A 24,431-nucleotide genomic window follows, 5' to 3' on the forward strand; every position below is an offset into this window, starting at 1 on the left:
TACACTCACCTACCTCCCCCCTAGAATGTTTAATTGCCACCTCCCCACATAAAATGCTATTAGTTTTCAACTTCTGCTTCAATTATCCCATCTTACTCTTTTCTTCCCTTTGCTTCCATTTTCACGTCCTTCCTACTGTAACCCGTTTCTGAAAAGCTCTTCTATCATCACTTAGTCTTCAGCTTTTTCTTAACCCAAGCACTCTGTACCGGCATTAATCTTCAAATAAAGTTGGTGAAGCTGAAATATATCTCAGAATGCAGGAGATGTAAACAAGCAAGCTTCTGAACGAACAATAAAGACACACTGTGCAAGAGAGATTGATAATGAGCAGTGGGGAGAAAGCTCAGCTAATGAAGATGTGTAATAATCATATTTTCTATTTTTGACACCTTTCCTCCAAGGAAGACTGGATCATGAATCCCATTTCCAATGAGATAAAACCAACAGAAAGGATACCAACAATTTTCAGTAATGCTGGATAAAGCACTTGGTTTTGGAGAATCAGTGCAAAGATGTGTAAGTTTGAGGTGAACTCTGGATTTGCAGATGGGAAAGAATGGTTACCTTTTCCCATATTCAGAAAGTCAAAAGGACTCTGAATACTCAAGTAGGCATTTCTCTATAAAGAATCCATAATGCCATCTCACCTGGGATTTACTTTCACACTCCTTAGTGTGAATGTAATACTCATTCAGTAAAAACAGATGGTCTACATATAATTGTACCTGGAAAGTCTTCATAATTGCGAGATCAGTCAAGGTGCCCCTTGTCAGAACCCCTCAACTAGTTTTCAGAACAATCTGGTGCTGACTACTTTCATGACTGATTTGCAGACAAAAACAAGTGGTGATGTTTTAAAATCTAATCTCTAAAGCCTTCTTTGGTTGCAAATGTTTTCCCCAACTAGAAAGTATACCTCACTGGTTTTCTATTAAAAAACAAGGCTAAAAAAATATTAGGAAAGGAATTCAATCCTATAGTTTCACATCACAATTATAAATATGCTCCCCTTAGTACAAGTACCGGGCCACATCAAAGATCCTGCCAGGCTTTCCTAAAATATATCGGAAGTGATGGTGCAGCCCATTCGCACTCTGCCTCAGGCCCCAAAGGAAGGCAGCCAAAGCTGTGCGTGTGCTGAAGACCACCTTACTTTTTAAAGCAACAATAGGTAGTGACTGTTCCCTCTAATTTTCATAATGCCAAGTGCCTCTTTCTCCTTGAACTTGCTCAACACAAGTGATGGCCCACAGACAGCAGAACCAACAAAGACAAAAGACTGACCAGGAACCCAGGAGAGGAGCATCTAAGGAACACTAATATTGTGCTTTTTGTTCTTTTCACTAATCCTTGGCTCAATAACAGTCCAATAAGATGTCCACTTTCTAAATATCTGTGAGCCAGTTCAACTCAGGCATTTAAGTTCTAAGTCTCAGGATGTTCGGCGAAAAAAAAACAAAACTCATCCTATCTGTCAGTTACTTACTGGGGGATGATATCAAAGAAAGAGTTCATAGGTGGGATTTTTCTAACTCCAAGAAACACAATCACAAAAGCAGAAATTAGTTATGTTTGGAAACAGAACTATAACTGCTGGCCAACATAATAGGCAAAAGAAAGCAAACCCAAACATCTCTGTTCCTTGCCATACCACTGCAGAAATAAGATGTCTGTTTATGACAGTCCTCAATATCACTGTATATTGCTCCAGACTGGTTTTCCTCTGGTGCACCAGAACCACTTCCTCCAACTGTGGCTGTCAAAGGTGGCTGTTAACTGACCACAGGAAAGACAACAAGTTAAAAAAAAAAAAATTACCAATTGTTTTTCCTCAATTTTATACACCTGGAGAAGGTGCTAAAATTATTTCTTCATTTCTGTTGGCATACCTTTAGATGTACAACTATTTGGTTGCAAAGGTATGAATGCAATTCTACAAAACCACGAGTCAACAATGCTTAGACAAAATCTGATTTCTGCTCTGAATTCAGACACCTGCCTCTGGTAGGTAGTATCTACAATGTATGCTTATTTCAGGAGCCATTTCCTTATTCCTTAAAACAATTTTATTCCTTTATCCTTTACATTTTGCATAATAAATGATTATTATTTGTTAGAAAGTGCACAGTGAACCCGAACTCCTTTCTTTCTCCTATAATTCCTGATTTGACGTCTTACATTTTTGGGATGGTGTCCTACAATTGCTTACCTAAAAAAACCCAACCAAACAAAAAAACAACACCCCCCACCAAAATAAACAAATAAACCCCTTCCCCCAAAAATCCCTTGTGCAATGTGACAGATTATAATTTTATTCCTTTAGAGTTCTAGTCCATTTTACCACCACCCTTTCACCAGAAAAATTCAAAATCCAGTGATTCATCTCATCTTCATTTTGCCTCCTGTGTTCCATCCCAGCATACAAGGTAACTGTAATCTGAAAAAAAAATCTTTCAAAATGAAGACAAGTATTTCAGAATGTGTCTTTTCTTTTGTTCTTTGATAGTTCTTTGATGCCACTTGGTCACTAGGAGGAATTAAAGCTGAAAGCTAAACTCTTCTGCTAGATTTCAGAGTGTGAGTGTGGAAATACCACTAACACTAATTTGTGCCTGGATATTCACAAAGATTAGCTAAATTTTGCTAATGCCAAATGCCTTTTCACAAAGCATGACTAGGAATCAGTAACCAAGACTGCTTACAGAGTGACATCTGCCATTTACTCCATCACTGATGCGGGAAGTCTTGTCGTTCTGATTCTCAGAGGATACTTCAGTTTAGTGAATAATACATTCCCTTTCCTCAAGTTACTACTCACCAGATAGACCATAGTGAGGTACTGCATGTGAATGGACACCTCAACCAGACACACTGACATGGATGTTCTGCTATAAAACTTCTCTATTTCAAGTCCAATAATCAGAGACTTTAATTTACTTTGATGAGGAAAAGCTAACTACAGTAGTGAAATCCCAATGGAGGATAGAAGGGAGAGAGTTGTAACCATCAATCTGCTTACCTCTCCATACTTTCGGTGAGTTGGCAAAGGGACAAGGCAGACTTCTCCCTTGTGCTTTCAGCACATATCCCATTTTGGGTAACTGAGTTGTAGCTGATGTCCTGGAGGAGTTCAGTTACCAACTGTTTATTTTCAGAAGCCCACAAGGGAAGAAGCAAAGAGATACAGTCAAAAAAACCCCACAAACCAACAGAACACACTCCACAAAAAGGTTTATCCCAGTTACAGGAAGATTAAAGCTGTTGACTTAAGATTTATGGGAAATGTGCAGCACTTGCTCAGGACAACTGTCACAGTCAAACAGCTGCACGACAATGAAACATGCACTTTTCAGAATGGAAGCAAAAACTCCTCCCAAAAGTAAAAGGTGTGATTTGATCTGCTGCAAGTCTTTATATAATATAAAGACTCACTGATAAAGTATTTGTGTCCTAACTTGAACTGTGACTCTCCCAGACTGAATCCAAGTTTTGACATAAGTTCTTGCTTTGGCATTTGGATGGGAAGTGGAACATGCGATACTGTAACTAATTCCAGCATCCTCTCCAGGAACCTGTTTTAAAAGAAGAGTTATCAGCAATACTTGCTGAACTTGTACTGAAAACGGACTTTACTTTGGAAACAAAACAAACCCTTGGAAGCCCAGCCCAAACATTTCAGCGCAAATCAAATGACAAAAAAAGTGTAATATGGGAAAAGGAACAATGACAAACTTTTTCCACACTTAAAAAGCTTTACACGAGCTTGCCTCACAATAACCTACATTCTTCAAAGCTTTCAGATGATTTATTACAGAAAACAAGGTAATTCCACAGTAAATAATTCTGACTTTTGTTCAAAATGCTCTAGCATTGCGGCACAGCTAAATCAAGAATCAATTAAACAAAACACTAATTCAAGTTCTCCAGAATTAAAAGAAATGGGGTAATAACAACCTATCAGAAGCCTTCATAAAAGCAAACTAAACAAATACAACCCCAACGACTAATACATTACTCAAAGGAAAAAAATGATCACTCCTTTTAATATCACCAAGAAAAAAATCACTGCAACAAATTTGCCTCATACAAATATGAATTTTATTTACAATTTTCCAAATTCTCAATCAAAGCCAACTTCTTAGTTAATGTGTAGCATTTCTCCTTTAAAACAAATTAAACATTGTGTTCTTTTTACATCTGCAATATGGAGTCCATAGGTACATGCTATTTGGGGCATCTAATGGAACAAATTTTGGTTATTATGTGTGTTTAACACCAAAGGTATTCTGTGAACTTTCTTCAAAATTTGTCTGCCTCAGGGACAAGCATTTCTGTAACCAGTTTCTAATGACAACTAGTTATGAAGGTTTAAAAACCCAGTATTTCATACCAGGACATACCGTTCACATATATTTCAGGGTGCGTTACCATGTTCCTATTGCAAAGTTGCCTGCTCTAAAAGCAATGCTACTGAAATCAGACTAAAGATTGCCCACAGATTTAGATATTATTCAATGTGAATAAAAATGGCCATTGATGACTTTTACTCGAGTATGTGTAATTATGGGCCAACCTGTACCTGATCTGGTACCAGCGTGATGTGATCTGTTCTGAAACTTGAAACCGCATGGGTCATTATAATAAAATTTTTTACAACTGTATTGCACATAAGATTCCTCAAAAGCACAAATCTACATAATTGTGTCCTGAACTCAGAATTTACCTGCTAACTGTCAAGAAAAAAATCAACCACCTGTTAAAATCGCTTTTTTTTCTCATCCCAGTGTCTGTGAATGAAGAGAAGAGGGAGAAGATATGTACACTTTGGAATCCGTTCAATTGTTTGTTTCTTCTGCATGTGATTTGTACTTCAGAGATGAGGATTTAAAAAAAATAAAAAGCCAGACAGACCTTGGATTTATCTTTAAAAGTACCTCAAAAACATAACAAAAATTCAATTTAATTTTGATACATATTAAAATTTTAGTCAGTTCTGCCCGACAGCATAACACGACAGAAATGCACAAGACTTTAAACATGCTTTAAAATGACATTCAACAAAGTATTTAAAATTTAATAAATAGCATACAATCACACACAAATACATTTCATACTGGATCTTTAAGCCTACTGAAAACAGACTGGCAAAGAATAAATAAAACAGTAGTTGACATTTTTGTTTTTAAAAGGTGTAGTTTCTTGTTGTCACACTAGTAGCCACATATTAACCTGCTTATCACAAAATTGGAAGTTATGAGCTTTCTTTCTCACTGATCTGTTTTGCTCCAACATGTAACATCATAAAAAAAATACACTAAAAGGGATTTAATTTTTTTTAAACAACCAGTCTGCAACCAAGTAAACCAGTTTTTAAATACAACGAATAAATAGGGAATTAGTAAAGCAAATTCAATTGCAACAAAAATGCAACACCCCAAGAAAAGAGCCATGGAAATATATAGCCATTGCAATATTAGACAATAATAGTACTTAAAGTGATAGTGCTTGTGCACTAAGCTCATTAGAGACCTTAATATGATTTTAGTGCAAATCCCTTGAGTCCAAACAAGCTTTATACCCTACAGTATTAGGGAAAGATCTATTACCAGTTGGAACTTATTCTGTAGTGTATTTGTACATATCAGATATTTAAAGAACTAACACGTATTGTAATATCTTCGGCCCTTTTTTACTTCAAATCGAAAAGACTAATGACTGGGGATTTTACATACAATTTGGCTGTACCATATTAGACTGCAGTTTAGGAAAGTCAGTGCTATAAAAGCTTTTTTGCCATCAGTTTATCTCTTATGTCTAAATGTCATATATCATTGCATTTTGTACTTCTGAAAGAAAAAGAACGCTCCTGGAGAAAGTTTCTCCTCCCTTTAAATAAGTTCACATTATGATGAAATTTAAGAATATTTAGACAAAGTGTTGTATAAACTCAAAGAAAAGTACATATTTTACATTAACAATCCTTACCAGTACTTAGTATATTAAGTTACAAGTATGTTGGCAATAATACAACAGAGTCAATTCCTAAATGAAAAGAATTCTGTACAAATTCTCCTGTTAATATGGGGTTAAACAGGCAGCCAAATGAGTCTTGAGCAGCCGTGTTTCTGGTTTGAACTACAGTACCAGGATAAACTAAATTTGAAACTAACTGGGAAAACTTCGGTTTAAGCAGTAATCTGATTATACTGGATACACACCGTGTATTCAGAGTCATTAAAACGTTCACTCTAGAAGTTCCATAACGTCATCCAGTATAAGAAAAGTTTAATCAACCACACAGGCTAAAATAGTTTTAACATACTGTTGTCCTGGATTTTTTAAAACTAAAAACTAGTTTTAACTGTGAAGTACAAAACAATGACAGATATTGCTCCAACTTGTACACAATCTTTCCTAAACAATCCGTACCTAGCAGAGTAATAATGCCTCATCGTCACTAGTTTCATTTTTCACTGTTGCCTCTAAGCAAGTGTCGGGTATCTGGGCAGTGTGTACGATGCCACAGCTCTCACAGGGGCCATCTCGACTGCATGACCTTACACCGTGATGTGTTGCACTGTAAGGCTGTCTAAGCCCTGGTCCTTGATCTGAGCTGAGATCAAGTAGAGGTCTTGAACAGTCATTCATGTCAAAGTCTGATGCTACATCAGAGACTGGAATTAACATTTCAACATCATCATCCTCTTCTCTTCCACTTACCCCATTATCAAGCTGTCTCAAAGGACTTTGGTTCTGATTCACTGAGCTTGATCTCCCTAAAGTGAAGCGCACCCAGCGCAAGCCTTGAGTCATACGACTGAGTGCGCTTGAAAGCTGGTGACGTGCGGGACTTGTGCTCGGGGGCTCTACACTCGTCACTTCTCTTCCACCGTCTGTGTTACTGCCATTGCCACTCTGAGCAGAGGAACTCCCACACGCTCCCACTGTTGCTTCTATTGCTGTTGCAGGAGGGACTTTTTGAGGCAAGGTGGCAGCAACACCACCAACTGCTCCTGCTGTGTCTCTTCTTTCATTTTCTGTGTCTGTATCATCAGATTCAACTGAAAATAAACTTCTGTGAGTATTATTTCTTTCGGTTTCTCTACTAGTACTTTGGTTGGCAACATCATCTCCATCTGCTGAGACCAATGCCAACGATCCAGAATGGCGTGACCTTGCAAAATTAAAAATTCGATTCCAAATATTACTTGATCTGCCAGCAATAGGAAGTCTGATTGAGGTAAATCCAAGCTGAGATCGTACTGCCAGCCTCAGGTTTTCCAGAACTGAAGCCTAAATGGGAAGACAAGCAACAATCAAGTGTTAATAGTATGTTGGTACTGTTCTAACAAAGAAGGAATGATAATGGTTGTGCAAAAAAGCCTATAATCACGAAGTAAAATGTAGAGCCTCAAATATTAAAACATGTTGCATCATTAATAATAAGGATCTGGTACATGTAGCAATACACTATTTTAAAAACAAAGTGGGCATGACCGAAGTCTAGGTTTTCTAGAGGAAAAAAATATTATGAACAGACAAATTAAGTGGATATGCATACAGAAGGGGAATAAAAGGGCAATGATGTACATATAATATACTTTTCTGCCCCAAACAAGGATCTTTAAATAAAAGCAAAGTGAAAAGCAAGACACTATAATCAGGATATGCTACAACAACAGACCCAGTACAGCAGGCATACAAGATCTTTTACAAGTAATCTTACAAGGAAGGTAAAGTACTCATGTGAATTTTAAAGAAAATCATATATATATAAAAACATGCCTCAAAACGATTAGAATTTAAAAAAGAAATATTTCGAAAGATTTAACAGAGGTGACCACTTTTCCGTAGCCACTACCATATAGCTGCCTCAAAGGGACTAAATTAAATATCTTCTCCAGCAGAGGCTTGTAGTTTGATTTTTTCTACTCTGGCACAACCAGTTAATTCTAGTTTCAAAATGTTTTAATGCCTCTGTTTAAATAAAATTATCTTATGTGTTCTAAACCATACATTTTCCAAATTCAGTATGTATTTTCTAGACATTTAGTTATAGAGGAATGCATGCCTGAATTTTCCTCTTTAAAACTTCATTTAACTTTTCAACTGTCAACACAAACATACTAACGCCTTTGACTTGCAGATTCCTTTACTCAACCTTACACAGAAAACATTGCCTCAGCTAAGTAGCTCAATTCTTAAATAGGGTAGAAGATCTGCCAGATGCCCACGATTCTAAAGATATTCATGAATGCGTTTAATTACAGGATAAAGTCCATATTCAAAACTTTTAATGAAGATTATGGCAAAAATAAAGAATATTCTTCAGAATAGCCATTTTTCCCAATTAAACCCTGAACATATATGCATATATTTCCCTTTATTTACAAACACTTCAGTGGTCTCATGCTGTGACCTTCAGCTCCCTTCCACCTTCCTTCAGACAATACAACACAGTATCCAAACAATACCTCATGCACAACCTACCTCCTCCCTTCCAAACATTCACAGGATGGCATTTAAATTCAAGCATATAAATACATGTGTTCAGCAACCTTACTTTCAAAAGCTACTGAAGAGACTGCTACTCACCCTCAAAAATCCAGCCCTGAAGGCATGTATCAATTTTAGACAGAAAGCATTACATACAATTTAGAGCACCCAAGATTCCTCTAGCTTGAGAATTCTAGGAAATTTGAACTATCTTCAGTCCTACTGAGATTTGCAATCTTAAAATGTATATATTGCTCAAAACAAGCAAAGTTGAACACAACTTAATACTGACTCTCCCAACACTTAACTGTATTAAAAACTGGACTTTTATAATTTATAGAATTCGATTTACATTGCCTTGAGCTTTTACTTTTACTGATGTTCTCCGCTCTGAAAAACAACGTTTTTAAATCATGCAACTTCATTGATTAAACAGAATTTTTTATCATGGAAGCATCAATGACTCCAGAATGACTTTTTATCTCTTTTAAAGGCGATGGCATGCTCACTATGCTAGTTAATTGCCCAGTATAGCTACTTCAGTTTTCAAGGCCACAAGTCTTATTTGAAATACTGGTCTTCATAGTGGGAGTTAAGTAACATTCTTTCACTGCTCAAAACTACTGTATGTGCACCAATATTTTTACAGAGTGTTGAATCACAGTTACAGACAATGAATATTTTGTTGTGTTTAATTACAAAAGATTGTCATATAATTCCATTACACTGTAATTCTGAAAAATAATTTAAAATATATACAAAGCAACAGTGGTTAATTCAAGTCAAACTAAAGATAAAAGAAAATTTTAGTAATTGCACAGCTTTTTAACAGATCCAGTACCAAACTCTGACTGCCACTACATGTCTGGACTTTCCAGAATTATTCTAGGAGGAGATTTCATTTTCGTAAAAAACAAGATCACCTTTGTGAAGTTTCATGATGAAAAATGGATCTGAGCTCGTCAGGTATTTCTGAAAATCTTATTTACTGCACATGTTGATGTACACCAAACCTGAAGTGCCCCACACAGGGTAGGGATCTGCAGGAAACACTGGTTTGTTCACAGTTACCTGTACTAGAGGACTTGCACATCTTGTCATGACAACTGCACTCTCATTATTGACTTCCTAGAGCTAACCCTGCCTAAAGAGGCTTGTGAGCACAGATCCATCACAAACCGGCGAAATTTAATTTTGGAAAAGAGGACGGCAAGTCAAATTTGCAAAAGAACAGAATCGTTTTGAAACAGAAACTTCTTGATCTTTATCATAAACACAACTATCCACCCAACAAGACTGAGGGATTCTACAGTGTTCATTATAAGCATTTATTTATAAGTTCATGAACGAAGTTTAGTGCTAATGTAGCTACTGAAAAATCTTTACAATATCTTCTTTCTGACACATTTTCAAAGCCTCTCATGCAAACTTTTCCTTTGCAGCAGATCACAGCTGCTTGTGACCATGTATGCATGAAAGAACCATGTAATGGTCTTGTAACTATTTTCTTACATGTTCAGCAAAATTTGCTAACAGTAAACTTTGCTGTATTAATTGAAACACATAATACAAGTTAATCCCAACTCTAATATTGCACAGCAGGATTCTTAGTCTAGGACTTTTATTTCTCAGAGGAGCTTTGTAACTTCAAAGTTGTTTTGACAGAAACCTCATTCATTAACCAAGTTAAGAATTGTGCTAATGATCAATCTGAGAATCTGGATGACTAGACACTATTAACTGCCATTTACTGGCTTTTACTTTGTTACTTGTTCATGTTAATTTTATATGATATTACAGCCTGGTCTTTTCCATCATCTTTTCTTTGCCAGTAGGCACAACTGTATCCAAGCACACATGCACTGTGGATATCAACTAGCATTCTGCATTAGAAGTTTTAGTTCTTCTTTGAAAAATTTCCAAGTGCTATCTTGTAGTCTTAACTTACACACCATTAAGAGAGAATATACAATTTGATCTACCAATCTACTACTTTTCATGCAAGAGGAGTCCTATAGTGTGCATTATAGGCATTCATTATCAACAGAAAAGGCCTGCAAAGAAAATTGTGTGGTGTTCCTGTATCGTGATTTTGTCCAATGGCTAATCATTAGTGTAATGGTATTGACTTGAAAGGAAGAAAAGGAAATGCAGTAGAACAAAAGAATGCAGATGAAAGTTAAAATATCTTTATTTTGGTCTCCTTAAAATTTAATCATTTGCCTGCTATTTTGAAAGCTTACCTGATTTGGTGAACAAACAGGAAAATCTTCAACTGGTGGAATTAAACCCTGGGCAATTAATTGTCCATAGGATGGAGGAGCTTCTCTTCTTAACAGCTCAGCCTCAACCCTTGACAAATGAGTTTCAAATGATCTTTCAAAGAGAAAAGAAATTTCAGAATATATAAGACACTGATTTGTATATATTTTAAGGACTAAAAGTACATCAGACTATTATAATCTGAAATTATAAATTTCAGCAGAAGTTTTGCTAATTTAATTGAAATTTAATTGACAAAAGATATCCAATATGTCCTTTCAGTCATTCCTATGGGTCTGTCCAGCTGAAATGTGAACAAAAAAAGCAATCCAAAAATAAATTCCTTAGAAAAACAAACAAAAAAAACAGCCCAAAAATATGGGCTAAATATAAAATGCACCATGAGAGATGTTCATATTACTTTATAAAAACTGAAGAATACACAATCCTGGTATGAGCTAGTCTACAATACAAGATGACAAACATACTGTGAAATACAGAACTGAAATATCAATTCCAACTTAATTAATTGCAGTTTTTCCCCCCACTTCCTTTTTGGTAACAACATCGGAAAGCTTAACCCTCAGTAGTTAAGAGATCAGAATATATCCTCTTTTCTTCAATGAGAGAGTGGTCAGTCACTGGAACAAGCTCCCCAGGGAATTGAGTCATGGCACCAAGCCTGTCAGAGTTCAACAAGCATCTGGATGATACTCAGCCATAGGTCTCAGCAAGGTTTGGTTTTAGATGTCCTGCGAGGAGCAGAGAGTCAGACTCTAGGTTCCAACTTGAGATACTCTGTGATTAACTAACCTCTTTTTACGCTCAAAGAAAAAGGAACAACGTCTTTAGAAATCACACGCAACAATGTCTGTATGGTAATAATGCTGCTTAAAGTACAACCAAAGAAGTTACAAAACCATTTAATACATTTGAACTCTCAAGACCATCTGTTCTACTTACCTTCGCTCAAACATCCTGAGTGAGTACAATTTACAAGTACATCCCAGTGCAATGACAAGCAGCAATCCACAAATAAGGCTCCCAATGACAGCTGCAGTTATCACTCTAGTGGGCACAATGACTGGGCAATTCTCTTCATCGCTGCCATCGCCACAGTCATCTTGAGAGTCACAAACCCAGCTCTCAAACACACAGCGGTTATTTTTACAGTGAAAATTTCCTGGTTGACAGAAGAAACAATTCTTTTCATCTGAACCATTAGGGCAATGATTCTGGTAGTTGCAGCGGTCTGAACGAGGGTAGCAAACACCATTTCGAGAGCAGGGAAACTCATCTCTTTGGCACATGGTGCAGTTGGTTTCATCTCTTCCATTTGGACAGTGCCAGTAGCCATCGCAGCGTTGCTGCTCTGTGTAGCAACCCCAATTTCCACCGCATGGGATTTCCCAGGGCAAACAGAAGCCATCTACTTGATACGTTGCATTGAATCCTCTTGCAGCATTCACTTTGTCAGCACAAAAATGCACTCTTATCTGCCCTGAGGATGAAACAACTGTGAGGGGAGCATGAGAGTCAAATGCTGTTAGTACACGCAACAGCCTCCGTGGATTCTCCTCTAATCCATCATATATTTTGACATAGTCTCCATAACCTGTACCATCAAGTTTGAAATCAGTGAATCGCAAGATTACTTTGCGATGATCACCAGTGTCTATCAGCCAGGTGCAGTTGCTGCCAGGTGGATAGAAGTCAGGATAGTTGGGAGAACTGAAAGTACCATAAAAGTATTTTAACCACTGCCCACATGTTGGCACAGCACAGTCTATTTCATCTCCTAGGTCAAGACAATCAATGTTACCATCACATTTTAAAGACTCTGGAAGGCAAGTGTAAAGCTTGGTGAAGCGGGAAAGACACTGGAACTGATCGGAAGCACAAGGTTGAAAGGAAGTAGCTGTTGGAGGATTAGCTTTGGCACAGATTTCTTCGTCCGAATTGTCTCCACATTCATCCATATTATTACATTTCCAACTTTCTGGAATACACTTCCCATTAGCACAATGAAACTGGTCACAATCACAACTTGGTTCATCAGATTTACCTGAAAGAAAAAAAAGAAGAAATGTTAAAGAGTTTAGCACTTCAAGGTTTGTGTTGCATATTCATTTGCTGCATCAAGTACTTCAGAATGGTAAACCAACTACTTGAAGTCTCTGCAAAAAACGGCAACTTTCAGTAAATTTCAGGATAGAACAGTTTCTTTGAGTCGAAATTCCATCAGCACATCTGCATGAACTTACCCTTAATTGCTTCCAGTCAATTAACTTCAACCCAATTAAGAAAACAATGCTAATTTACAGTTATTGAGAAATCTGACTTTTGAAGTGCTAAAAATAAGTTAGAAAAATAATGTTTCTCTTCTCTGTCATTCAAAATACAGAAACATTTTGTGCTGCAGTATTGGTTACCTCCTCAAATTCTTTTCCATAAAAGCAGTCAGACTCTCTTCTGCTTTCATAGGTTCTTATTTGGTACCAAAGGATCTATGGCAATAGAAAAGCTGACAGCTGAAGATTACATATTATTGCAACCAAAGAGGAAACTGTGTCCTTAACTCTTCCCACTCACTGCTCCTGCCTCTCCTCCAGTAAGTGAGAGTGAAGCAAACACAGAGATGCATGCTTGCCTGAACAAAGCACAGTACTTTAAAAGTTAAGGATTCAGGTAGTGGTCCCAAAAATGTGGAAGTTTTATGGGGTTTTCTAGTCTGGTGTCTCTCTCTCTTTTTTTTTTTTTTTTTTAATTATTGGGGAGGGGGGAAATGTTGAGACAACTTTATTGAAGAAAATGTGGTCTACTAGCTACTACTACACTTGTAGCATCAAGGATATTTTTCAGGCCTTCACTTATTAGAGTTCCAACCATGTTAAACACAAAAGCATACCTGAGAGCCAAGGTAATTCAGCTCTCCAACAACTTAGCTGAGTTAAATACCAGGGTATCATTTTAAACCACTGTTATTTCTAAAAAACACAGTAGAGACTATATAATTTGCTATAAAGCAAACTGTCATGGCCAATCCCCTCAAAAATTTAAAAAACCATCTGCAATGCACATGGTCCTACACAGCAGTAATTCTAAATAAATCAGACAAATATATACCCATTCAAAGTAACACTACTCTTAAGGTTTTAAAAAGGAAACAGGAAAGACAGTATGATGAACTCACTAAAATCAAGATGTTCCCAGAAGAAGTACATTATCTCTTTTTTTTTTTAATAAGAGAACAATTCAGATTCAAATGAAGGTCATCTAATCAAATCACCTGCTCAAAGCAAGGCTAACTGAAGCTATTAGGCTCTTCAGGTCCTTCTCCAATCAAGTTCCAGTGCTTAAATATACAACATGGTAAAAGTCTTCACAGAGAGCTTGAATTTTCCTGGCTGCAACTAATCTGCTGTGATAGGTCAAGTCATATCATACTTCTGTTCCCCTTTTTTCTACTTTAGTGTATATTAGAAGGAATTAAGAATAAACACTTTTTAAAATAATATTTTTTTTAATAATGTGCAACACACTTTTAAAATTTCACAAATGCTAAGTTTTTAAAAAGTAAATACAGGAAAAAATGGAATCAACAGGAGTGATAAACATTATAAGTGTGTAAGTCAACAAATTTGGTGACAGTGAAAGGGAAGCAAAATGTATATGCTGGCAGTGATTAATTTACAGAAAATGTTCATTTCACTAAAAAAATGTGAAGAACAGATGTAGTATAAATGATACCATCTTCTTGTTCTGTTACACATACATACATATTTTTATATATATAGTACACTCACACACACATACACATGGTTCATAAAATTAGGATGTCAAATAGAACCTTGGCCTTAAATTCAAAACTTGTAAAACTGAACTACTAGACTTGTCCCACCTAAATTGAATGACTATGTTCCATAGGTGGATGTAATATAATAGAATATGTGTCATTAGATCTGTTCAATTACACTGATTACACTCTTAACTCAATCCTTCCACATTGCAAAACCCAGGAGAGGTTGAGAAGAAAGTTATAACATGGAGTTAAAAATATTGAAGGGAATACTGCAGTATCAAAACAGGATACAATTTTTTCCCTCTCTTGTCATATTTATCACACTCAGAAGTCTACCTGACTAATTTAACAAACTAATTTAACTCTGATGAAAACATTTAAATAAATCTCAAACTACGTTAAAAAAAACTTCTAGGTGCCTAGTATTATTGGTTTTTTTCTTCCCCAAATCATTCACTCTGCTTATTGCTACACTCATTGACTCCCACTTTGAATACTGAAGTTGTACATGGGAATACCTTAACTAATGTATATTTTCCCTAATTTCAATAAACCATGGAGTGATTACAGGTATTTCCTGTAAAGGGAATTATCCTGCTACAAGGAAATACTTCTTGAAAGATGAAACAAAAAGTGAAACCATAAAATAATTCTAGGTATCATTTGAAACATACCAGCAAAGTAGGCTAATCTGAAGCCTTTTCTGGAGATGCTGTCATCAGAATGAAACCTGATCCAAACATGATCCTGTGAAGAGATGTATGGTGAGGGAATGGAAGAGCCGCATGCTCTGTAGCCTTCAACATTCTTGTAGCTTCCAATTGTTAACCAATCTGAGCTGCACCGTCGAGATCCCTGAACATCGAAGTCTTGAAAGCTGAAAATGAGAAAAGGTCAAAATTGTCACTGAACTGGATGTTACACAACCAAGCTGATAAATTACTACACATAAAAATTGCAATTAGCTGTAAGTTTTTTTAGTATGAAATAAAAGACCAGCTTCTCTACCCCTGTAAGAACAGGACTTAACCTTGTGGTGATACTTTTGTATTATGAAGACAAGAACCCATTTAGTCAAACAAAATATTGCATCCACTACTTAAAGCAGCACAGTTTTTCTACAAAAAACAAACATTAAGTCTTCATATAAAAATAAATTCTGTTATTGAAGTTGCTCTTCTGTGTCTCATTTAATGATTTTATATATTAGTAAGTGGTTCTGTTTACCCAAATTCTATCAGAAATTTAGCTAATTCTACACTTATGACAATGATATGATTTGACATTATATATACAGTTAAATTGGTCAAAATTATGTTTTCAGGTAAGACTTTCTCCCAGCCGCACTACTTGGCTACTCAAACATTATATTATGGAATGCCACGGTATGGCTACACTATATCAAGACAGGCTGTCATGGTAATGAAGTGGGAAGGGAAGACAATCAGGGCAAAATGGGTCTGTACAGACAACAGAGAAGTTTATCAGAACTGAAATGTGAAATGTATGAATGGAAGAAAATGTGAAAGGAGAAAAATTAGTTTTATTAAAAATAAATAGTATGAAAAAATTTAGAAAGCGTTCCAGGAGAATTTCCTCTACACACTTTTAATGCAAAATTCTTATATTTCAGACACATTGAAAAGAATTCCAATAAATGAGTATATTGAACTTCTTTCTAGACACCAATTCTCCATCAGAAAACAAAGGCTACATGGCTGTGTGAGAGTAAATTAGATAAAAGGCGAGGCAGAAAACAGACAAAATTGAAACCCTTCACTTACAAGAAGGAAGAGAAAACTAGTAGATACAGTTGGCAGTGAAAAATGTCTAATTAGTACTTCTTCAATCCATGTGGATAAAATAGGAGCACTGTTACCTTATAGTAATGATCTCCCCTGGGTTGGCATGGATGTACCAGCTACAGTTAATTCGGGCAGGATACTCAGAGGGCCACCCTGGACTTGTGATTGTTCCACTTGGTGATCGAATTTGTTCTGGAATATCTCCACAAGCTGAAAAATACATATACATTGAAAGTAATTTGATTAATTCCATTTTTTAAAAGTCAATAGGACAGAGAAAACCTCCAACCCATCAGCACTAATTAGATTACATACTAATTAAAAAACCCCAACTTCTAAAGGAGTTTATAATGGAACATGTGAGCCAAAACAAGGTTTTCAACATTGCCAGTGCAGCAGTTCTTATTTATGTCAATTACTATGACAGATCAAAAAAAGATTATTCTATACAGACTTTGACAACTTTATAAAGTGAAAGATTTTGTATTTCATAATCTTACTTTTGGCCTTCACATAGATTCAGTTCAATTTAACCATTCATTTACACCTTGAACTGACAAGTGCATTGGAAGGTACAAAATAAATCGAAGCTAAATTATCAAGTAGCTGAAATTTCCAGTCTTAGGGCAGACCAAGTGTTTGACCATCTTTTAAATACCTGCCTCCTAGTTCTTGGCATGGAAATGATCTTCACACACGACTCCAAATGCGTGAAAGGCAAAGAGCACTTACTGCAGCACACTTCACTTATAGATATGAAAAGTTAGGTTCATAAGAGATTATTCTTAGGAGGGACTTGTGCTACTACTTCTCTGATAAAGGACTAGAAAGCTTATATTTATAGGTTAATTATATGCAACTGAAGTAACTCAGCCATTTGTATTCTTACTTTAATAGAGCAGCTTTCTGCATTGGTCTTAACTCAGCTGCTGTTCCTCTTACAGGACTGTTCTCAGCTCTGCTGATTTTAAGTAATGTATTTACTGGGTTTGTGGTTTTGTTTTCCTAGTTTTTCCCCTTAGCAGCCTTATATACAGCACCTGTCATATATCCTATTCACAACCTTCACATAACTAGGAAGTCTAGAATACTCTCACTGCAGAGCTTCAAATTATGAGGAAGTTTTAGTGGTCAGAAAACACATTAAAAATAATTGCCCACTGTGTTTTTATTTTTCAATTTTCTCACTGCTAGTTCAAAACCTGCAAGCTCTCAAAGTTTACTGGTAGCACAACCAGTTTACACACAATAGTTTAAACACAAGAACTATAACAAGTGAGAAAGCATTTTCATTATTGTTCTAATCACCAAAACCTTTTAGAGTTTCTATGTGATTAAAATAACAAATCAGAACTGATACAGTAAGCAACATGCTGAAAAATGAACTGCATTTAGAACAGTGCAGAAGTTGTAATAAAGTAATTTGTAAAAAGGTTATTTTCTTCTCTATTTTTACAATCAAGCTTTCAAAATAACTTTTCAATACTATAAAGACCTGAAATTATTGTCTGGCTCTAATACAATATGAAGTTATACTCTTAAATTATTATTAGTGCTTTAAAATATTCCTACATGGCATAACAAATACATTTCTAAAAATACGTTTAGAAAAAGACAAAAGTCCTGGCAATATGTCAGAATTTTGTGTATTAGCTTAAATACACATGCAAAAATAAAACTCAGTAAGTTTATTGCTTTCCTGTGCAGCTACAAGAGAACATCGCTTTAAATGGTTTTTCCCATTCTTCTTTTTAGAACTTTATTCATGGTATAAAGTATTAACATACTTTAACTACAGAGCATAGGACCTGCCCTTGTATCTAGGGACAAAAAAGTCACAAAATACAGAAAGACTGCACTTGAACATGCATCATTCACTTTCTTTTTAAATTTTGAGCAAACCCTATAGATGGTGCTCTAAGACCACGATATTTTGGAACATAGCTCCTGTGTAAATGATCTTATTATACTTTACATTTGTTCAGGTAAGAAACAGAAGGTATGGAAAGAAAAACTGGTCATTCAATTGTTGAAGTAAAATAGCAGTTTTAACTGTTTCAGAACAAAAATATCAAAAAATCTAGAAGGTATTAAACATTTTGTACCAGCCTGCAAATGCTGGTAAACATTTCCACATACTACTTGGTTACTACTGAAATAGTGCTCAGCTTAAAATAAGTTGCCTGCAGGTGAAATTTATACTACTACAACATTCACCTGCTATTAGATATTTACAAACTGACAGACATGATTTTGTTTCTGAGAACCTCTAAAGAAGCTTTTACGTTTGCCTGAAAAAAGGAAACGTTGCACTGAAATACACGAAAATGATCCATCCAATATATGATCATTCAGTTTTAGAGAGTTCACCCCCAAAAACTTAAACACGCTAAAAATAAAAGTACAGCATATGTCTGTGTAATAGGAACCTCCAAACACTGCTAGCAACTGCAAACTACAATGCAACCAGCTCGGCAAGTTCCCATGCTTGCATAGCACCCCCAACAACTCTCATCTGCTCAATCCAACCCCTGCAGCAGCACAAACAGTAACTTTTACCTTTACGCAAGTTTGAATGGAAGAAATTCTGCACTAAAATCCTGTATAACCAAGGTAATACTTTCAGAGAACCATGAAAACTCCCAGTTTTACTCAAATTCAGGATTTTTTTATCCTTTGTTTGCAGAACCAGCCATATCCCTATAATTTCTATAATTTTTTGTTTAAGATGGTTTTTTCTCTGTTTCCACTAAAGCTCACATTAAAGAGCTGAGGGCAAAATATGACCAGTTACAGCAGCATCCAATATGGAAAGAGAAAAGCAGACTTTGGAGGGCATGAGGAAGCAAGAATGATCACAGACACAAAAATACAGGGTGAACAACACTGTGTTAGTGCTGCAGAAGAGAGGAAAAAAATATGCTTATGACAAAGTGTGGTTTTAAAAAAAAAAAAAAAAAAGGAATGGACTTGAAAAGGGAATTACAGCTTCCTTAACTTCAGGTTAGCTACATATGCTAAATGCACTTGCATACTTGCCATATATTCATGTACTAAACATCTCTTACTTAGGAGACAACAGAAATCTTCCCTTCTCTTAAATGGTGTAAAAAGGTCAAGATCAACTGTGGAGAAGCTGCACTTCAGAAGTGCTGTCATTTTGAGAGAGAATAATTTCTCAGCAAGATTTTTTAAATCAAGGATAACCTTTTGAAATAGAACAGTTTTAAAGGGAATATACTTTACAAAGATAATAGCAAGCATTTAAAATCACTTCCTGACTGCCTAACCAGAATGCTTCTCCTAGACCTTTTGAAACTATAATGTAACATACACTTTATTCACCTGTTTGAAAACATGCAGAATGTGAGCAACATCAAGGACGTGGGATTGTAACCAAGGCAGATGCAGAAGTGAAACTAGTGAAACTGAAAAGCTTGCATTGTAGAAAGCAAAGACACCCAGTGATGTGTGTCTCAGACGTTCTCAAATCTCATGCTGGGGGCTGTAAGAGTTGGAGGAAGACGCTTCTACAGGGGTGTTGCCTCTGCCTACGTTCCCTTCACTGCCCTTTTATTCTTTAGTACAATCCTGCTCATCCATCTCCTACCTGTTTTAAACGCTTTCCTTTGAGAAACTTTATTTTGCTAACAATCTATTTGCAATTCTGTTTGTTACTCTGCTACTACTCTTCAGCACATTACAATACTGCAATCAGGACTGAAGATGTTTCACATACTACAGTGCAGAATAATGGTCAAAAGAGCTCTGCACATCATTTTCTGGCGTATGCAGATTTTCCTGCAGATTTTTAAAAATAGGTACAACCATTTCCTTCTCCCTAAAATTTGTTTACCGTCCCACATTACAGAACATTACCATAAACTACCTATGAGATGTTGACTGGTAAACAGAAGAGAGCCAGTGAAAGCTTTACCAAATACAACTAGCAAGTTATAACATGAAAATAATTAAGAAACCCATGCAGAAATTCTGTAACAAGATCTAGAGAAGTGAAGTACCTGTAGTAAGAGTGAACAACATGTCAAGGAAAAAAGTCACTTCAGAAAAGCAGGGAGAGGGAGATTAGGGATTTATCTTCACAGTAATGCCAGGAGATTAGTTGAAAAGATAAAAGAATTAGCTTTCAATGTGAACCACAAGACGATAAGGTATGCATTATATTGGACATGGTAAGGACATGAATGCAGCTGGATAAATGATCTGAAGGTGTTTAAAACAGCTTAGAGTAAAAAGAGAATAATATTGTGATAAAGTCTAAACCACGAATAAGGAGGGTAATTATTGCATTGTAACTCTCAGGAGCCACTGAAAGTCTTATTGGGAGAACTACAGGGGAAGAAGGCACAGGAATCTTTGCCTCCAGGACAAGCCAAAAAGCATTTTAAATAAAAGCCCTCTGCTCTGCAATACAGAAACACACTCAGCAAAAAGAAATAGGTTTTATATATATATACACACATATATATAAAAACTATATATATATATATATATATACATATATAAAATTGTTAACGAACAACTGTTTACACCAGTGCTGAAGCTGTTTAAAATGGAGAGTGAGAGGGGAGGCTGGGGAGATGGAGGAATTGGTTTTGCAATTGTGACAATTATGGCTCAACATACCTCAAAGGCAAACCTGAAAATATTTCTGAATTTTTCAGATTTGAAAGGCATAAACACTTTTCTCTACACAAGAGACAACATTCCACTACTGCTGCTGGTAGAAAAAGTATGCTTATATATTAGTGTATCAGTAACTTGGCAGATATAATTTACAGCAGAAGCATAAATACCAAAGACCACAGAGGTCTGTGCTATTAAAACATAACTTAGGAAGGTATGTCATATAGTCTTACAGCAGCAGCATGACAGGAAATCTACCATCGAGACAATAATTTCATTTTAAATCCTGTCTCGGTAAAAACTGTCCAAGAAAATCACTTGCTTGGTTTCAACACCAAGTGAAAGTTGGATTTAGAAAGATTAAAGGCCAGATGTCTTTGGTTCTATTTTACAGAAAGTCTGCTTGAAACTGTTCTGTTAAATATAAAGTTGTGCAGGTATGCTTGAAAAACACATAATTTACAAGTTCAGTAATATGTTTGGGGTAATGTATTTATTTAAAAGAAACTGAAAAAATCACGTCATTCATACCCATCTTTTATACTTGGGCCATGCACTTTTTAAGATGTACATACAAACAGCAGTAAGGAAAATGACACAGGGTTGGTCTATGCGCTTTCTTTGGGTTGTCATTAACAGACCATCCCCAGATCCATTATCTCAAAATTCCCCAGTGAAGAATTTGCACTTTATATTCAGACAGAAACTTTAGAGGGTGATATTTATTTTTTCCCATCTGGAAAGCTATTTTAGAACACAGGAACATCAGAGCTACTTTTATATATGTTTTCTTTTTTTTTTTTTTTTTCTTAATTTCCTTTTTTATTTATTTTTAAATGGATCTTTCCTCTCAGTAGTTAAAGGTCTATCTACCAGCTGCTGTTATCTTGCGTAGAAAGTACGTGTTGTTCTGCTCCTCTTGGCACTGCCTATTCAAGCATGCTGGCCAAAGTACTGGAAGCAGACTCAAAAATTCCATTCATCTCTTGCCCAGCAGATGCTTTTCTGCCTGTATTGCGACCTGTGACATGACTTTTGCAGTAAACAAAGGGGTGAGAGGTTGTTAAAACATACCCTGAAAGCTGCATAGCTAGATTTTAGGCTGTGTATCTCATACATTCCAATTCCAGCAACAATTGTTCCAACAGGGGCAAGTGGCTATGCTGATATTAATTATTTACAGTGTGCCATAAATGAACTATATATGATAGTTGATGCATTACTACTGTTAAAAAGCAACAACATTTTTCATGATGCAGCACAAGAATGGCTAAGAAAGGTCTTCTAAAATTAGACTTTTAACAGTGTTTGAGTGGTAAACAATGAAGGGGAAATAGAAAGCAGTAGGGTGTAACAGAAACCATCCACTGACCTTACATTTATCAAAAAACTTAACTGTGTGCACAAGTAGAATTATAATGTTTGAAGCAATACTGCAAGGATAACTACAGTGAGATATGCAAGCTGCTTTCAAAAAGGACAAGTTTGCATTTTGACTCATTTTAGAAGGGTGTGTGAAAATCAGTTTTGATTTCTAGGTATTAGCACCAGCTTCCCTATGGAAAGAATCAGGCTTGTATTCTTCTACCTGCTGAGGAGTGTTTATCTCCCCATTTGCACATATCCTGAGTATCTGCATCATAAAACACGCCCAGCAGCTTGGCTGATGCTGCACAACATCTGAAGAACAAAGACTGTACAATGGCCACACAGTCACATCACTAACACAGAGTAGTCCCGACCCCGGCTGCTGCCTGGAAGACGCCTGAGGCCAACTGACTGGAAGAGAATGCAGCAACCTTTGAGCAATGTGTGCTGCTTTTACACCCCATATTCTCCCAGCATCTCAGTCTCTCAGTTTCATGAGTTCTAAAATCTTTTTTTTTTCTTGTATTAAGGAAACTGTGCAGTCAAGTGTACACTAGTTTCAGTTACTGCTTCAATCTAATCAAGTGAAATGCATAACTCTTGGATTTACATTATTTGACAGTAGCAATGTCCAAAATTACATTTCAGTAAATTTCATTTCACAAAAACTTTACTGTTGAAAGAAAATATCAATTCAACTTAAACTAACTTTTCTCTTAGTTCAATGTTTGTATGGAAAAATAATTAAGCAGTCCACTTAGAAAGGCATAATCTGTTCATGAGCATGCAGGTATCAGTTTTATCTTATGAGAATTTTTCCATGTTCCAGTTGCTTCATTCCTTATTACATGCTGCAAAAGGCAGTAATAATTTTTATAGCCAAATATCTCTTCATAAGATACCAGGTGGCTTTCAATATTTACTATTTAAGTCATGCATGAAATTTAAACATTACAAAAAATGACTTACCCGTTGACACTCCTGAAATATGCACATTTTCAGAATGTTCTGCAAGAGCACCATTTCCTAAAATTAAACATAATGAATAAGCTAATTTCCAAGATAAAATTTGTAGAAATTCTTCAGATACCTTTTTACAGAACAGAAAGAACAAAAATGAAGCTATTTTAATTAATATTAAACATTAAAGGTCCAACATTAATTTATGGTAAAACTTACAAGAGAAAAACCAGAGAAAAGTTACTATACAATAAAAAACCCTCAGGTATTGCTAGTTTACTAGGAACAATTAAATATACTAGAAAGTTAAGGAACAAGAGACTGACAGTGGCAGAGTTTTGAGAAACTATCCATTTTAGATAGTAGACTTGTACGATTGTGCATCAAAAGCTATTATATTTTCATGAAAACTTTATTTCAATGCATCTTCCTCATCTCCTCTGGATCAAGATTTGTAAGTAAATGTTATGCAAATACAGACATCCAGGGGACTACAACCATCTATTTCATAATGAATTGCAGCCTATACCATTTATCCAGAAAGATGGCTCAAAATAGCAGGGAACCAGCTACCTTTGAGAGTTAACTCCCTGTGAGTGTTCACTAAAATTAAGTATACTTGTGAAGATGAACAACAAGACCCATGTGGTCACCAAGAGTTAGAGACAAAGAAGTTATCCCTCCAAATCCAATACTACTTTGTACTTCTTCAGAGTAAAAGCAGCCTGCTAAAGCAAATACCTTTGCTGACAGGTGGTAGCCCTGGTACACCAGATCAAGTTGTATTTGCGCACATTTCTCCCACTGAACAGATTTCTCCTCTCCTTTATTCACCATCCTTTCTTTGAACCTTTACAATAAATTTTTAATAAAATCTTTCAGGCATTTTGGGAGGAGAGAGTTACTTTGATAAATAAGCTCCTTTGAACATAGGCAGTGAATCTAAAATGTAAAATACATCACTAAGCAAATCTTAAAAACACAACTCTTAATCCCTCAAAGTTTTGTAATACTGAAGATTTGCCATGTCACACAGATTTTCATGCATGTGAAATCAGTTGTTGCACCAGCTTTTCAATATAAGTGTT

General features: G+C 35.9%; 1 protein-coding gene across 1 annotated transcript in view; it reads right to left on the reverse strand.

Moving 5' to 3' along the window:
- Window positions 1-4,078: 4,078 nt before the first annotated feature.
- Window positions 4,079-24,431, reverse strand: part of LRP12 (LDL receptor related protein 12) — a 51,628-nt gene continuing 31,275 nt past the window's right edge. Inside the window, exons 2-7 of the mRNA XM_027891294.1 lie at window positions 23,353-23,409; window positions 16,443-16,578; window positions 15,238-15,440; window positions 11,725-12,826; window positions 10,743-10,875; window positions 4,079-7,296 (exon numbers count right to left, since the gene is read on the reverse strand). Of these exons, the coding sequence (XP_027747095.1) occupies window positions 6,433-7,296; window positions 10,743-10,875; window positions 11,725-12,826; window positions 15,238-15,440; window positions 16,443-16,578; window positions 23,353-23,409 (2,495 nt within the window). The 3' untranslated portion in view covers window positions 4,079-6,432. The remainder of the gene's footprint in view (window positions 7,297-10,742; window positions 10,876-11,724; window positions 12,827-15,237; window positions 15,441-16,442; window positions 16,579-23,352; window positions 23,410-24,431) is intronic.

This window comes from Empidonax traillii, unplaced genomic scaffold (assembly GCF_003031625.1).
Source record: "Empidonax traillii isolate 1590-97213 ecotype Southwest subspecies unplaced genomic scaffold, ASM303162v1 scaffold318:size782537, whole genome shotgun sequence".
Taxonomy (NCBI): Eukaryota; Metazoa; Chordata; class Aves; order Passeriformes; family Tyrannidae; genus Empidonax; species Empidonax traillii.